The 14,376-nt window shown below is 39.6% G+C and overlaps 3 protein-coding genes across 4 annotated transcripts; all 3 read right to left on the bottom strand.

Annotated features, from left to right (window-relative positions):
- Positions 1 to 198: 198 nt before the first annotated feature.
- On the bottom strand, positions 199 to 6,884 carry LOC111479415 (histidine protein methyltransferase 1 homolog). Of its 2 annotated transcripts, none has more exons than XM_023124068.1 (8): positions 6,692 to 6,884; positions 4,337 to 4,495; positions 4,098 to 4,160; positions 3,839 to 3,905; positions 3,601 to 3,701; positions 2,393 to 2,437; positions 690 to 1,160; positions 199 to 613 (listed from the first exon to the last, which is right to left on the bottom strand). In XM_023124068.1, exons 2-8 carry the CDS (start codon positions 4,469 to 4,471, stop codon positions 443 to 445), a joined length of 1,053 nt encoding a protein of 350 aa, XP_022979836.1. In that variant the 5' UTR covers positions 4,472 to 4,495; positions 6,692 to 6,884; the 3' UTR covers positions 199 to 442. The 2 variants fall into 2 exon arrangements, with proteins under 2 accessions (XP_022979836.1, XP_022979834.1); XM_023124066.1 differs by having other exon boundaries at positions 4,301 to 4,496; positions 6,694 to 6,884.
- Positions 6,885 to 7,609: 725 nt separating this feature from the next.
- On the bottom strand, positions 7,610 to 9,666 carry LOC111479238 (probable aldo-keto reductase 2; the record flags this gene model as incomplete). The annotated part of the gene is made up of 4 exons (XM_023123793.1): positions 7,610 to 8,122; positions 8,200 to 8,302; positions 8,372 to 8,544; positions 9,103 to 9,666. Coding segments are annotated over 4 exons (1,176 nt in total), but the record flags the coding sequence as incomplete, so codon positions are not given.
- Positions 9,667 to 10,767: 1,101 nt separating this feature from the next.
- On the bottom strand, positions 10,768 to 13,506 carry LOC111479413 (acetylajmalan esterase-like). The gene is made up of 5 exons (XM_023124064.1): positions 12,977 to 13,506; positions 11,795 to 12,007; positions 11,567 to 11,715; positions 11,208 to 11,481; positions 10,768 to 11,136 (listed from the first exon to the last, which is right to left on the bottom strand). The coding sequence occupies exons 1-5, from the start codon at positions 13,215 to 13,217 to the stop codon at positions 10,919 to 10,921; spliced, it is 1,095 nt and encodes a 364-aa protein (XP_022979832.1). The 5' UTR covers positions 13,218 to 13,506; the 3' UTR covers positions 10,768 to 10,918.
- Positions 13,507 to 14,376: the final 870 nt, after the last annotated feature.

Here is a 14,376-nt window from a genome sequence, read left to right as displayed (position 1 = left end):
GCCAACATCAGTTAGAGAGGGGGAACAAAACATTTCTTATAAAAATGTGTAAAACTCTCCCTCACATATGCGTTTTAAAACTGTGAGGCTGACGACGATATGTAACAGGCCAAATCGGTTAATATCTGTTAGCAGTGAACTTGGACGGTTACAAAATGAGTGTTGAAGCTTATCCGAACAAAATGATAAGAAAAATGCAATAAAAAAGGCAATAAGGGCATTCAATTATTGATTTACTAGCAATAGCAAGGAGAATCCTCACAAAATTGACAAGAAATTAAGAAAGAAAGAAAGAAAAATACAGATTATACAATCAAAGAAGCAAAACAAATGCTCCACTAACTAAACAAACTCCCATTCTAACTAAGACAACTCCATTAAAAAACATATACTTGTGATCAACATGGACTTCTTCAACAGTTTGTCCTGTTTTTCCATTCTTTCACTTGAGAAAGAACTTCCAAATGTCTCGGTCCGTCATCTCCTCGACCAAGTGAGCTCCAAAAACGCCTTCCTCATCGACCAAACTCCTCAAATGCCTCGCTCCGTTATTGAAACCGACGTAGTTCTTCTTTGTGGCCAAGTACAACACTCCATAAGGAGGCCTCACACACTAATTTTCAACCAAAGAGATGATTAATTCAAAGGTATTAGATGTTTGTTTTAGTCTTCGACGTATAGAGAATTACCTTTTTTATCAGTGCATATAGCTTCTTCAAAGAGTTGAGTGAATACGGGATTTCTGCCATTAAAACGATATCGTATCCGCCTTCTTCCTGACCGATCTCGTTAGCCCTCTCCCATGCTCGACTTGCTGATAGTTTCCTCGATCTTCTTGAAGAAGACTCATGGCCGATGATGCTACCGTCTTGACTGCTGCAACCATCCATAAAATCTTCTTCTGAGAAGCTCAAGCTCATTCCGGTAGGTGCTTCGAATCCATCACCCCGAACTACAGATAAGACTGTTGGGAGCTCTTCCCAGTCACCAGCATAAAAATGTACTGATGGGGTCAAAGCATGTCGGGACGGAGTTAAGGGACTCTCTGGCTGTCGACTCTGCCTGTCCCGAGCTTGTTCGAGATTGGCAAGGACATTCGGTATGGTTATGCATCTAATAGTTTCTGCACTCATGTCTTGAAAGTGCACTATGCTTGCTCCCTGTAAGAAGATTGAAAGCTGAGGTATAAGAACAGTTCCTTAAAAAATAAAAGGCACAGCCATGACACCTCTTTTATATAACTCTACAATAAACAGACTTCAACTTTCATTTCCTTCTAAACCAACAAAAATCCATTCCCTATTTCAACGGTGTGATTTCAAAGCACGTAACAGTCTAAGCCCACCGCTAGCAGATATTATCTACTATGGCCCGTTACGTATCGTCGTCAGCCTCATAGTTTTAAAAGGTGTCTATTAGGAAGAGGTTTTCACACCCATATAAGTAATGCTTTGTTCCCCTCCCCAACCGATATGGGATCTCACAATCCACCCCCTTAGGGGCCAGCGTCCTCGCTAGCACACCGCACGATGTCTGACTCTGTTAACAGTTCAAGCCCACAATTAGCAGATATTGTCTGCTTTAGCCTGTTACGTTATCACCATCGGCCTCACGGTTTTAAAACATGTCTACTAGAAAAAAGTTTCCACACCCTTATAAGGAATGCTCGTTCTCCTACCCAACCGATGTGGGATCTCACAATCCACCCCCTTTGGGGCTAACGTCCTCGCTAGCACACCGCCCGGTGTTTGGCTCTAATACCATTTGTAACAGCCCAAGCCCACCGCTAGCAGATATTGCCTGCATCAGCCTGTTACGTATCGCCGTCAACCTCACAGTTTTAAAATGCATCTAGTAGGAAGAGGTTTCCACACCTTTATAAGAAATGTTTCGTTCTCCTCTCCAACCGATGTGAGATCTCACAATGCACAGAGAAAGCACACTACAAAGACTTGTTGAACGCTAGTAAACAAAACAAATAGTTGAAACCCAATAACAAATCATGTCAATGTATCTTTATCAAAATCTTAGTAAGGAATGATAACATCTAAGAAAGTATTCACACGCTGCTTCAGAGTCCTTGTCTACATTATATCTTTTTGTAACATATTAAATAATGGTGAATAAATAACAATGATGATTTAAATACTGTCAAACGATTCAAACTCCACATTTAGAGTAATTTGTACGAAGGTACTACACACCACAAGAACATTTCAATGAAATTTTTTCACACAGCTTTACTTGATTGAATTCGCAGTTAGTAGAACGCTCATAATAGGAAGAAAACAAGCGACCGAAGTAAGAAAAACATATTTAACTACTAATAGACATGGTGCATACTATCGAAGAATATACGTATGGAGACGGATTAAAGATGGTTTGAAGGTACCTTGAGGCAAGCAAACACCCCAGGAAGTCCATAGCTACAACCCAGCTGCAAATACCAACTAAAGAGGTTAGCTTAAAAATCAGCAACACCCCAGACTGATGTGTTGTTAGTTGTTTCAGTGGATTAGAGCACTCCAAGGCTCCACATGTTGACATAGCATTATAGAAAGGGCAACCATGCTCAATCTAACATAAAGTAATAATTCAAGCAATATACTTGGGCCAGCAAGAGTTGAGGAAAAACACATATGCACAGAGAGGAAGGCATCCTACATTTAACGGAGAGATTGCCTTGGTCATCCTTCCTTGAATGAGACGACAAGATACAAAACACGATGACTTAAGTCAGCGTTAGAACTTTTAAGAAATGTACTAATGGTGCCTGCCTCGCCCCTTTGGGCCCTCACTTTGATAAGCTTGAAAAGATTCTATCTCATAAAATTCAGGGAAGGAAATGAGGAATCCACTAACAGCCCAAGCCCACCGTAGGCTAAAAAAATTAGGGGCATTACAGTTGGCATCAGAGCCAAACACTAGGTGGTGTGCCAACGAGAACGCTAAACCTCGAAGGGGTGGACACCGGGCGGTGTGCCAGCGAGGATGCTAGGCTCCAAAGGAGGGTGGATTGTGAGATCCCACATCGATTGGAGATAGGAACGAGTGTTAGTCAGAACGCTGGGCCTCGAATGAGGTAAATTGTGAGATTTCACATCGATTGGAGAGGAGAACGAGTGCCAGCAAGGACGCTAGACCTTAAAAGGGGGTTGATTGTGAGATTTCACATCAATTGGGGAGGAGAACAAAACATCCTTCATAAGAGTGTGAAAACCTCTCATTAGCAGACGCGTTTTAAAACCTTGAGGGAAAGCCCAAAAGGGAAAGCCCGAGAGGGAAAGCCCAAAGAGAACAATATCTGCTAGCAGTGGACTTGGGCTGTTACATAACACACCCAAACAATCATTTATACAAGACAAAATGTTTCAAAATCTAATTAATCATGCAATAAACATACTTTGGAATGGAAGAGAATTTCAATACATCAACCCTACAAAGAAAATGCAATGCATAAAAGTAATGCCCCAAGGTGTATAATTATTATACCTGATGTAAAACTTTACTTAGACCTGAAGAACACTACAACATAAAGAACATGACAGATCTCATTCAAATAAGGTCGCCTGATTTAAAGTTACTATAGTGGATTATAACCTCAAGTACTTTTTTTCCTCTAAAGCTCAGCTGTCCATCACAAATCTCATATTTAAGAACATTAACCAGATACATGGAACTGTCCCAAGATTTCAAATGACCTGCATAATAAAGATATATTTCAACCTTAACGACACATGTATAACCGTAAAAGTTATGGTAACTCTTGATTCTAAAACAGATTTTTAAAAGAAAATTAGATCTCGGGTAGCTATGACTGTAGAAAGTATAAAAGTACCTTCAGGTTTTGAAGATGTAGACTCCGAGCTATTCAAGCCCATTATATCGGCAACACTAAATCTACCCTGGAGAGAACGACGCCAATTAGCATAAATGAAGAGCTGTGGGGTTTTACTACCCCTTACGAATTGCTGATAAAGTTCCGTTATAGTTTGTTCGAGTTATCGTATCCAGGAAAAGCAAGAATTGTACTCAGAACTATCCGATGAACATGATATAGAATAATTGGCATAGCCGCTAACAAATGAAAGAAGTACCTTAAAGACATTGAGACCTTGCAAATCTACGTTCTCCCCTGCATATTTGTATGGAAGAGCTGTCTGATAAAGGTTAAGGAAGTGTTAATGGTATTCCAAAAGTAGGCGTTAAAACGAAAAAACAAATGGAATTGTTAATTGAAACGATCTAGATTATATTGGTTTGATTACTAAAAATTGCTTTTCGTAGTTATGAGAGGTACTTTGCAATAACAGGAAGAGAAGTATAAATGAATTGCCTTTGAAGGGAGAATCTCAACAGCTGGTGAGGGGAGATGGATATCTCTCTCTGAAATGGAAGGACTGCTGTGGCTTCCTTTATCTTGGGGCACCAAGCCAGGCAAGCACTGGGCTAGCAATGATGGTGCTCTCATTATATCTTGAGAAATTAGAAGATACCTGCAGCATTGTAAGGTCAATTTATAAACAAGCAGTGGTTTAAATACTCACCAAGCATAATATTCTCACCTCGACCCGAGACCGTAATACAAACACGCAAATGTAGATCCTGTTTTTATAAAGGAAAAAAGAATTTTATTTACTATAGGGTAAGCTCATCCAGAAAAAGGTTCCTTACATGGTAGGAGGGAGGACCATAGACACCTAAGATCCAATTAGAGAAGTCTAAGCAAACTTTAAGCTTAAAGTTGACACGGTTAGGAATCACGACTCTCCACAATGGTATGATATTGTCCACTTTGAGCATAAGCTCTCATGGCTTTGTTTTTGGTTTCTGCAAAAGGCTTCGTACCATTGGAGATGTATTCCTTATAAACCCATGATCATTCCCTAAATTAGCCAATGTGGGACTCCCTCCCAACAATCCTCAACAGGCACGATACAATTACTTACGTAAAATGGCTATAGCACTTCCAACGAGGGAGAGAGTCTCCTCATCATAACTATGATGGAGGCAGGTTATGTAAGGTCACTTGTAATGATCAGAGGAAGGTCAGCATTTTTAGGCTCCAACATGCCAACATCATCAGTACTCTCAAACAGTCGAGGAAACTTCGGAAAAAAGAAATCTTCATTATTCAAAAGAGAGACTTCGCCCAACCGAGGTTGAAGCTCAAAAGGACCTTGCTTAGTTTTAGCTAAGGCGGCGAACTTTTCAGGAAGGTTTTCATTTTTTGAACTTTTTGACATCAACATGAGAAGAGTTTTTGAAGTTAACTACCTAAGATAACCAGCCTCTACCTGAGCAGGACGAGGTTCTTTTTTTTTTTTTTCCCGATTGTTAACAGAAAATAGAGCACTTCAAGGGGGTGGATAGTGAGATCTCACATCGATTGGAGAGGGGAACGAAGCATTCTTTATAAAGGTATGGAAACCTCTCACTAGTAGACACGTTTTAAAAACCTTGAAGGGAAGCTCAAAAGGGGACGCCCAAAGAGGACAATATTTGCTAGCAGTGGGCTTGAGCTGTTACAAATGGTATTAGAGTCAGACACCGTGTGGTGTGCCAGCGAGGACGCTGGGTCCCAAAGGGATGTGGATTGTGAGATCCCACATCGATTGGAGAGGGGAACAAATCATTCTTTATAAGGGTGTGAAAGTCTCTCACTAGTAGACGCGTTTTAAAAACCTTGAAGGGAAGCTCGAAAGGAAAAGCTCAGAGAGGACAATATTTGCTATGGTATCAGAGCCAAACACCGAGTGCCACACCAGCGAGGACGCTAGACCTCTAAGGGGGTAGATTGTGAGATCTCACATCAATCCGAGAGGGGAACGAAACATTCTTTATAAGCGTGTGAAAATCTCTCACTAGCAAACGCATTTTTAAAACCTTGAGAGGAAGCCCAAAAGGGAAATCCCAAAGAGAACAATATCTGCTAGCGGTGGGCTTGGGCTGTTACAAATGGTATTAGAGTCAAACATCGGCTGGTGTGCTAGCGAGAACGCTGGGTCCCAAAGGGAGGTGGATTATGAGATCCCACAACGATTGGAGAGGGGAACGAAGTATTCTTTATAAGGGTGTGAAAACCTCTCCCTAGTAGACGCGTTTTAAAAATCTTGAGGGGAGCTCGATAGGGAAAAGAGAAGTTTCAAAGAAAGACAATATCAGCCGGTGGTGGGTTTGGGCAGTTACACCAAATAACCAACCTTAAACACAAATAGGCACCAAACCTTTTCTTTTATAAAAAAGTTCAGAACAAGGAGAAGGAAACAAGTATTGATCCATTAAAACTGAAATCCAAAGCAACCTAGAGCTTATGAGATCTAGAAAAGGAAAGAACAAAATCCCACGTAACACTTGATATCCAATGAATACAGATACAGAAAACAGTGAAGTTGCCTAAAACTACTCAAACTAGAAATCCAACCTCTGTATCTACAAAACCCGCCATTAAACCTTAGCTGATGAAGAGTAACAAAACATGACAACAATTAAGAGCCAAGAACATTGATCTAAACAGTTCGATTACTCAACCAAAATTCCAAGAACCCGGGACCCATAACACAAAATTACAGCTCCCCAATGAAAGAAGAACAAGAAAACAAGAAAACCCAAATCTCCAAATACGTAAAGAACGCAATCAGCAAAATCCAATAGAGAAATAAAAACCCCATGAAAGCAAAGAAAGCTACTCACCCACGGAGCTAATTGCAATAGCGAAGGGAAAATCCAGGGAAACTATGAGACGATCGAAGACCCAGAAACGTATTATAGTCAGAGATACGATTAGGCATGAGGAAACTCCGCGATTTCAGAGAAGAAAATATCGGTTCGGTTTCCAATCAAAGTCAAAAAGAATTACAACGCCGAGAAAGAAACTTTCACACCTGAACAGAGAAGCTTCGATCAAGACCTTCACTCCAAATTGCAAAATGTCCACATTACCCCTCTAACTTCTCGCTATTTTCGAATTTACCCGGATTGGTTGAGTTGAGAGTCATGGTTGACACTGCAGTAATTACAGGGAAAAGACGAGGGAATTCTCGGTAGAAGCGTGTGATTGGGATTAGAAAGTCAACGGTGGACGTTGAAGTGGCGATTCGGTCGGTCGTTTCATCGGCATCTTCACCAGCAGGTGTACGGAGATTCACTGACCTTTGCTCTTTGGTTGCCACGTGTGTTTAAGGTTGGTTATTTGGTGTAACATTAATTTTAATTTTATGTTTATTAAAGTCTTAAATTCTAAAAATATTTAATAAATTCTAAAATAAATTAAAATTTTAAAAACTTTTTAATTTTATATCTAATAAGTGAATAAAAAATTTAAAAATATCGAATAGTTTAATATTTTATTATACCCAAAAATAAAAAATTTAGAGACTAAAATTCTATGAATTTATATATAATTATAATACTTAATTAAATAAATCTCAAAAATAAAAATAATAAAAAAGCAAAACTTCCTTAAATATTCTAGAAGGCATCAAGATTGATTTCCACACCCTCATGATTTTACCATTAAAGCAGCCTTGGATTAGTGGTTAGGTCATCTAATTAAAAAACAAAGAAAGAAACAAAGGGGAGACATAATCATTTTATAAGAGTAGTATAGTTTTTGAGAAATTATTTAGAATAGACCGCTCCAATGAAATGAAATGAAATGTTTTACACGGTTGGATGTAGTAATGTTCGAGTTAATATATATCTCAGGATCTGTAAAGAGATTGTAGGTTTCCACATCTATATCGAACCTTTATTAAAATTAAAAGATAGTCGGTCAGTCCTAAACTCAAAATTTCCATGAAGAAAGGGGTGGAGTTTCGGATTGGTTCCAAGTTGAAATGTCATCGCCATATCTGCCTCCTTGAACTCCATCAGCTAAAGCATAAGCTTCAAGTTCAACCATTTCTTGTGGGCTAAGTTTGAGAGATAAAGCTCTCATGTTCGAATCAAGATTTGAAATCTTTGTAGTTCCAGGAATGGGAGCCACGTCGTGTCCTTGGTGGTGAACCCATGCCAGAGCCAACTGAGATGGGCTGCATCCTTTTCTTGCTGCCAATTCCCTCACCTTCTCGAATATGTTGTTGTTGTGCTCCAAGTTTTGTGCTTGGAAACGTGGGAGTTTCTGAAATTACCAAATGATTCAAAATTATGATGATGAGTTAACTATTCAGACACTCAACAAGGAAGCTATATCTTCACCTTTCTGTAGTCATCTTCTGTTAAGTTCTGAACGAAGTTGGCCCCAGATGATAGAAAACCCCTCCCTAGAGGGCTGTATGCCACAATTCCAATGCCTAATTCCCTATCAACGGTACCGTACCAAAAGTTAGTTTATGATCATCCATGTCATTGACAAAGATTTTTCCAATACCTGCACGTAGGAATGATGTCTTGTTCGACATCTCGTGCCCACAAAGACCACTCGAGTTGAACCGCTGAAATGGGATGAACTGCATGAGCTCGTCTAATGGTAGACGCCGAGGCTTCAGACAAACCAATGTACCTTATTTTCCCTTCTTCAACCAGTTTCTTCAACTCCCCAATCTAAAAAGAAAACCATTAGGTGTGAGATCACACATCAGACTGGAGAATAGATAACTTTTTCTCACATCAGTTACGAGGATGAATGAGGATGAATGAAACAATAGTGTGGAAACCTCTCCCTAACAGACGCGTTTTAGAAAAGCTTGAAAAGACAAGTTTAAAGAGGACGATATGTGCTAGTGAGAATACTAGGCTGAGCCAGACACTATGTGTCAGCGAGGAGGCTGAGCCTCGAAGGGGTGGACACGAGGTGGTGTGCCAGCGAAGACGCTGGACCTTGAAGGGGTGAATTGGGGTCTCACATCGATCAGAGAAGGGGACGAGTGCCAGTGAGAATACTAGGCTCTGAAGATGGTGAATTGTGAGATCCCACATCGATTGGAGAGGAGAACGAAACACGGTGTGAAAACCTCTCCCTAGTAAACGCGTTTTAAAAATCTTGAGGGTAGCTAGAAAGAAGAAATATAAAGAGAACAAAATCACTCCAGGCTTGGATTGGATTGTTATACTTAATATTCAATAACAAGAGTATGTGAAGAGAGAAAAAAGTTAACTTACTGTGACTTCAATGGGAACTTTAGTGTCAATCCGATGCTGATAATAGAGATCAATATAATCCACCCCAAGCCTCTCCAAGCTGGCCTCACACGCCGCCCTAACATACTCTGGTTCGCCATGCACCTCGAAGTTACCATCAACCAGATGGAGTCCAAATTTGGTAGCCAACTGAACCTTCTCTCTAACCCCAGTAGCCTTGAGAGCCTTTCCAACGAGGATCTCGTTGGTGAAAGGCCCGTAAATGTCAGAGGTATCCAAGAAGGTGACGCCACTTGCAACGGCGTGATGGATGAGGGCGATCATGTCTTCTTCGGGCTTAGCAGGGCCATAGTATGAGGACATGCCCATGCAGCCGAGCCCCTGCGCGGACACTTCAAGGCCTTGAGACCCCAGCTTGATTGTTTGAACCATAATTTCAATTCTTGGTGGGATTTGAGGAGTTGGGGGCTCTGATTTATAGGAGAGGAGAGTGAGGGGTGCAGTGAAGGGGAAGGGGAAGCTTCCTATGAGCCTGGTAGTGGTTGGAGGAGGTGCGTCACCTCTTGCGTTTTTGTGTGCTGTTTTTCAATTGAATTGTATTTGTTCAAATCTTCTTTTGAAGATTCCATTTTCGATATTAGGTGAGAGAGATTTTTAATTAGATGGTGTTCGTTGAATCTTTCTCCTTCATCATTTCCTTAACTAATAATTATACCACTATCAGCTTAGCTTTTGTGTTAGTATATGAATTTGATATTATCTTTATTGATATCGAGCCTTTTACGGAAATCAAACACAAAGCCACAAGATTTTATACTTAAAGTGGACAATATCATTTCTAATATGGAGATCGGATTGATATCAAACTTCTAACGGAAATCAAAGACAAAGTCATAAAAACTTATATTCAAAGTGAACAATATCATACTAATATGAAAGTCTCGTATTCCTATCACTATCAGTCTTCCCCCAGTAGATTTCATTGTTTGGTTATCAAGAAGTGGAGCAACATCACAATCTTGCTCAATTGGTTCTCTGCTTTTACAACCCTCCATGTAAGCTAGCGTTATGATAGCACATGTTTGGCAGTTTTTACCATCAAAGAGCTAGGAAAGATATAGACTATTTGGTCTTGTAATAGCTCAATCTCACTGTTAGTAGCGGATGTCTGCTTCGACCCTTTATGTATCGCTGTCAAACTTCACGATTTTAAAACGTGTTTACTAGAGAGAGAATTTCACACCTTATAAGGAATGTTTCGTTCCCCTCTCCTGTGGGATCTCACAATCCACTTCCTTAAGGGCCCAGTGCCCTCGTTGACACACAGCCCCGTGTTTGCTTTGATACCATTTATAACAGCCCAATCCTAATGCTAGTAGATATCGTCCACTTTTACCTGTTACATATTGTTGTCAGCCTCACGATTTTAGGACGAAAACGCGTCCGTCACCCACAAATTGGTCGGAGAGAGGGAAACAAATCATTTCTTATAAGGTGTGTAGAAACCTCTTCCTAGTAGACATGTTTTAAAACCGTAAGGCTGATATTGATACGTAATGGGCTAAAGTAGACAACATCTACTAACGATGAGTTTGAACTGTTATAAAATCTCGACTCCATCTCGCTCAATTCTCACAAATGTATCACCGTGTTTCTCCCGTACCCTGTACCCCTATTATTTAAGAGAAAGCAAAGACTTGGAAAAGCCTACAACTTCATTCAATCACAACTCAAAATACACAAAGACTCAAATGCTCAAAAACAACAACTTAAGCTAATTAACATAGCAACAACTTCATGATTAAGAGACTCTGAATACTAAACTTTATCCACTGATCTAATTTCCACAATGGAACTCTGGCGCTACATCATGGATGAGCCGATGAGCCATGATTTGATATGTCTTTTGTGTCAAATGAATCCCATCCCAACTAATATGCTTATCAGGATCAGAACAAACTGGCACTCTTGGAAATCCACAAATTTGCATCACATTAAAGCTGTAATCACCTCCCATTCCACAACAAGACTTATGCAACAATGTTCTATCAAATCCTATAAACAACACAAATCAGATACAACATACAATAACATTCAAAAGGTTTCTTAGGTAAAACGAAACGTACCGAGCAAAGAAGCGTGTCGAAAAACCCAGAACAATGCATTATAATAATCTCCGTACGTAATGATCACATTTCGATTCTCTTTCTTCAACAACTTGATAGCTTGTTTTAGCTTGCTATTATGATAATTGGCTAGCTCGTTGAAATCCTTTAAACAGTGAAACTCGTCGTAAGCAGTTGAATCATTGGTTTGGAAGCCGGTAAGGTAGATCGGTAGGCAACCCATTGAAAAGTGCCCTGGAATAATAACTCGAGTAGCACCATAACTGATGACCCTCTACATAACACGAAACACGAACATGAATTGTAATTAACGAAAACAGACAGAGTTGCTCAAATCAAGCTAAGTTTGGATATCATACTTTAGTAGCATCGATTATTGTTTGTACAACTCGAGGTACCATATCTTTTACTTGGGTAACAGTTTTGCCTTCAAAGAGAGCATAATTATAATCATTTCCTCCAATCTCTCCCATGAAGAATAATGCATGTTTTAGCTTCTTAGTACAATCTGCACAGAAATATATGAAAGTTAGTATAAAATGATGGGATTTTGGAGGAAAACAGTGTAGATTTGAGCAAATACTGACCTGTTTTGTTAGAACAGATAGTGTTGAGATGGGAACGCATCCAATCAAGCTGTTTACTTAGAGATGTGTTGGTAACAGGAGATGAGATGTTGTTTTGAGCTAGAACGTCTAAAGGCAAAGCGGTAGAGCCAGCCACTGCAAAGTTCACTCCATGAGTGAATGAGGCCTTCTTTTTCAAGTAGGGATTCACTAATGGAAGTCCAGCTGACAAAGCTGTATTGAAAAAGAATGGTTAGTCTTTATTCGATCGATTTCTAAACGTTTTATAAAACTTTCTCTAACCCCGTAATCTAATATCTTTTCTCAAGAAAAGGTTAGAGGCTTAAGATACGTCGCCCATGCCAATGACAACTTAGGTTTTAGCTAGCTGACTTCCTAAACATTTTCTAAAACTTTCTGGGACCCGTAATCTATAACTTTTTCTCTAGAATGGGATTAGAGGCTTAAACATATGTTGTCCGTGTCAATAATGACTCAAGTTTTAGTTGGCTGACTTACTAAACTTTTCTACAAACCCATAATCTGAAATCTTTTCTCAAGAACGGGGTTAGAAATTTGAGCATACGTTGTCCGTGTCGATGACGACTCACGTTTTAGTTGGTTGACTTACTAAACTTTTCTAATACTCTCTGACCCCATAGTCTAAAACCTTTTATCAAGAAGGGGGTTAAAGACTTGAGCATATGTCGCTCGTGTCAATGACAACTCAAGTTTTAGTTGGTTGACTTACTAAACTTTTTTCAAACTCTCGAACCCAAAAATCTAAAACCTTTTCCCAAGAACGGGATAGAGGTTTGATCGTATGTGCTCATGTCAACGACGACTCAGGTTTTAGTTGGCTGACTTACTATACGTTTTCTAAAATTCTCTCGACCTCGTAAAACCTTTCCTCTAGAATGGGATTAGAGACTTGAGCATACATCCCTCATGTCAATGATAACTCACATTTTAGCTAGCTGACTTACTAAACGTTTTCTAAAACTTTCTCTGACCCGGTAATCTAAAACCTTTTCTCTAAAAGGAGTTAGAGACTTAATTATACGTCACTCTGCGAATAACGACTCAAGTTTTAGTTAGCTGACTTACTTGAAGGTGAGAGTAAGTAATATAGTTAAAAATCTCCCTTTTTTATCTTTAATTGTGATGAGAACAGAGGCTAAACAAAGAGTAAAGAAAAGTTACCAAAGTAATCAACCATGAGTAAGCCATTAGAACACCTTCCAGTGGCCTTCTTGAAGAAGGTCTTGCCATAAGGAAGATGAGAGAAAGGAGTTGCAGGGTTCTCACGTATGAGATTCCCAGTGTCTGCCAAGGAGTCCCCAAACTGAAATATGGCATCGAACTTGCAGCCTTTTAGACCAAAACAATCAGACCCAAGTGGAAATACAAGCAGAAGAAGAAGAGGTAAGAAAGAAGCCGCCATTGTAAGTAATCAAGAAAGCTTCATGCATTAGTTTGAGTGATTCCATGAACTGAAAGACTGGGTCATTTATAAGCAGCAGCTGAATTTGGTTCACCCATTTGGTAAATTCTTATTTGACCGAGAATTGAACTGGATGGAGCTTCAAAAGGATTGATATTATCCTCTTATCAGTATTAAATTCCACCTTTGAGTTGGAAACAGATTGAAGCTTTGTTTTGCACGTTCTTTAAAGCTTTTCTTAAACAACGTGTTGAAGATGATGAGAAATTTAAGTGTTGTTTCTATTGAAATTTGAGCCTTTTGAAGAGCGTGCTATGCTCATCACCAACAATGGGACTGGGGATTCTATGCTATTCAATCATTTATAAGATCATTTATTAAAGTTGTTGGATAACTTGATTGACGATTTAATACTGTGGAAGAGAATTAGGAAACAAAATTTTTTCGAATCACGAAACTTTTAGGTTTATATATCATTAAAAAAAAAATTTGAAAGGAGAACAAAACATTTTTTAGAAGGGTATGGAAACCTCTAGATGCATTTTAAAACTTTGAGGTTGACGGTGATATGTAATGAATTAAAAAGATATTATCTACTAACAATAGTCTTTGACTGTTACGATTGATATTAGAACCAGACACCTAGCAGTGTACCAGTGAGGACGTTGGCCAACACCTAGCAGTGTACCAATAAGGATGCTGGCAACACCTAGCAGTGTACCAGTGAGGACGCTGGCTAACATCTACCAGTGTACCAGTGAGGACGCTGTCCAACACACCTACCAGTGTACCAGTGAGGACGCTGGCCAACACACCTAGCAGTGTATCAGTGAGGACGCTGGCCAACACACCTAGCAGTGTATTAGTGAGGACGCTGGCCAACACCTAGCAGTGCACCAGTGAGAATGCTGGCCAACACCTAGTAGTGTACCCATGAGGACACTGGCCAACAAGGAGAGTGAATTGTGAACCAAACACCTAACAGTATACGAGTGAGGAGGCTGGCCAACAAGGAGAGTTAATTGTGAACTAGACACTTAGCAGTGTATCAGTAAGGACGCTACTGCAAAAAGAGTAAATTGTGAGATCTCACATCGGTGGAAAAGAAAATTAAAATATTCTTTATAAAAATAGCAAAACCACTAGAAACGTTTTTAAA

This window comes from Cucurbita maxima, unplaced genomic scaffold (genome assembly GCF_002738345.1).
Source record: "Cucurbita maxima cultivar Rimu unplaced genomic scaffold, Cmax_1.0 Cma_Scf00005, whole genome shotgun sequence".
In the NCBI taxonomy this organism is placed as follows: Eukaryota; Viridiplantae; Streptophyta; class Magnoliopsida; order Cucurbitales; family Cucurbitaceae; genus Cucurbita; species Cucurbita maxima.
Note: the sequence above shows the minus strand (reverse complement) of the source record. Positions and strands in the feature narration are given on the sequence as shown.

Excerpts from the sequence above, each read along its gene's own strand:
- LOC111479415 (XM_023124066.1), bottom strand. The coding sequence starts at position 4,471 with ATGAGAGCACCATCATTGCTAGCCCAGTGCTTGCCTGGCTTGGTGCCC. Across the intron at positions 1,161-2,392 it reads GGGTGTTTGCTTGCCTCAAG|GGAGCAAGCATAGTGCACTT; the intron begins GTACCTTCAAAC and ends ATCTTCTTACAG. Across the intron at positions 614-689 it reads TATATGCACTGATAAAAAAG|TGTGTGAGGCCTCCTTATGG; the intron begins GTAATTCTCTAT and ends GTTGAAAATTAG.
- LOC111479413 (XM_023124064.1), bottom strand. The coding sequence starts at position 13,217 with ATGGCGGCTTCTTTCTTACCTCTTCTTCTTCTGCTTGTATTTCCACTT. Across the intron at positions 12,008-12,976 it reads ACTCATGGTTGATTACTTTG|CTTTGTCAGCTGGACTTCCA; the intron begins GTAACTTTTCTT and ends TTTTCAATACAG. Across the intron at positions 11,137-11,207 it reads TCGACACGCTTCTTTGCTCG|GATTTGATAGAACATTGTTG; the intron begins GTACGTTTCGTT and ends TGTTGTTTATAG.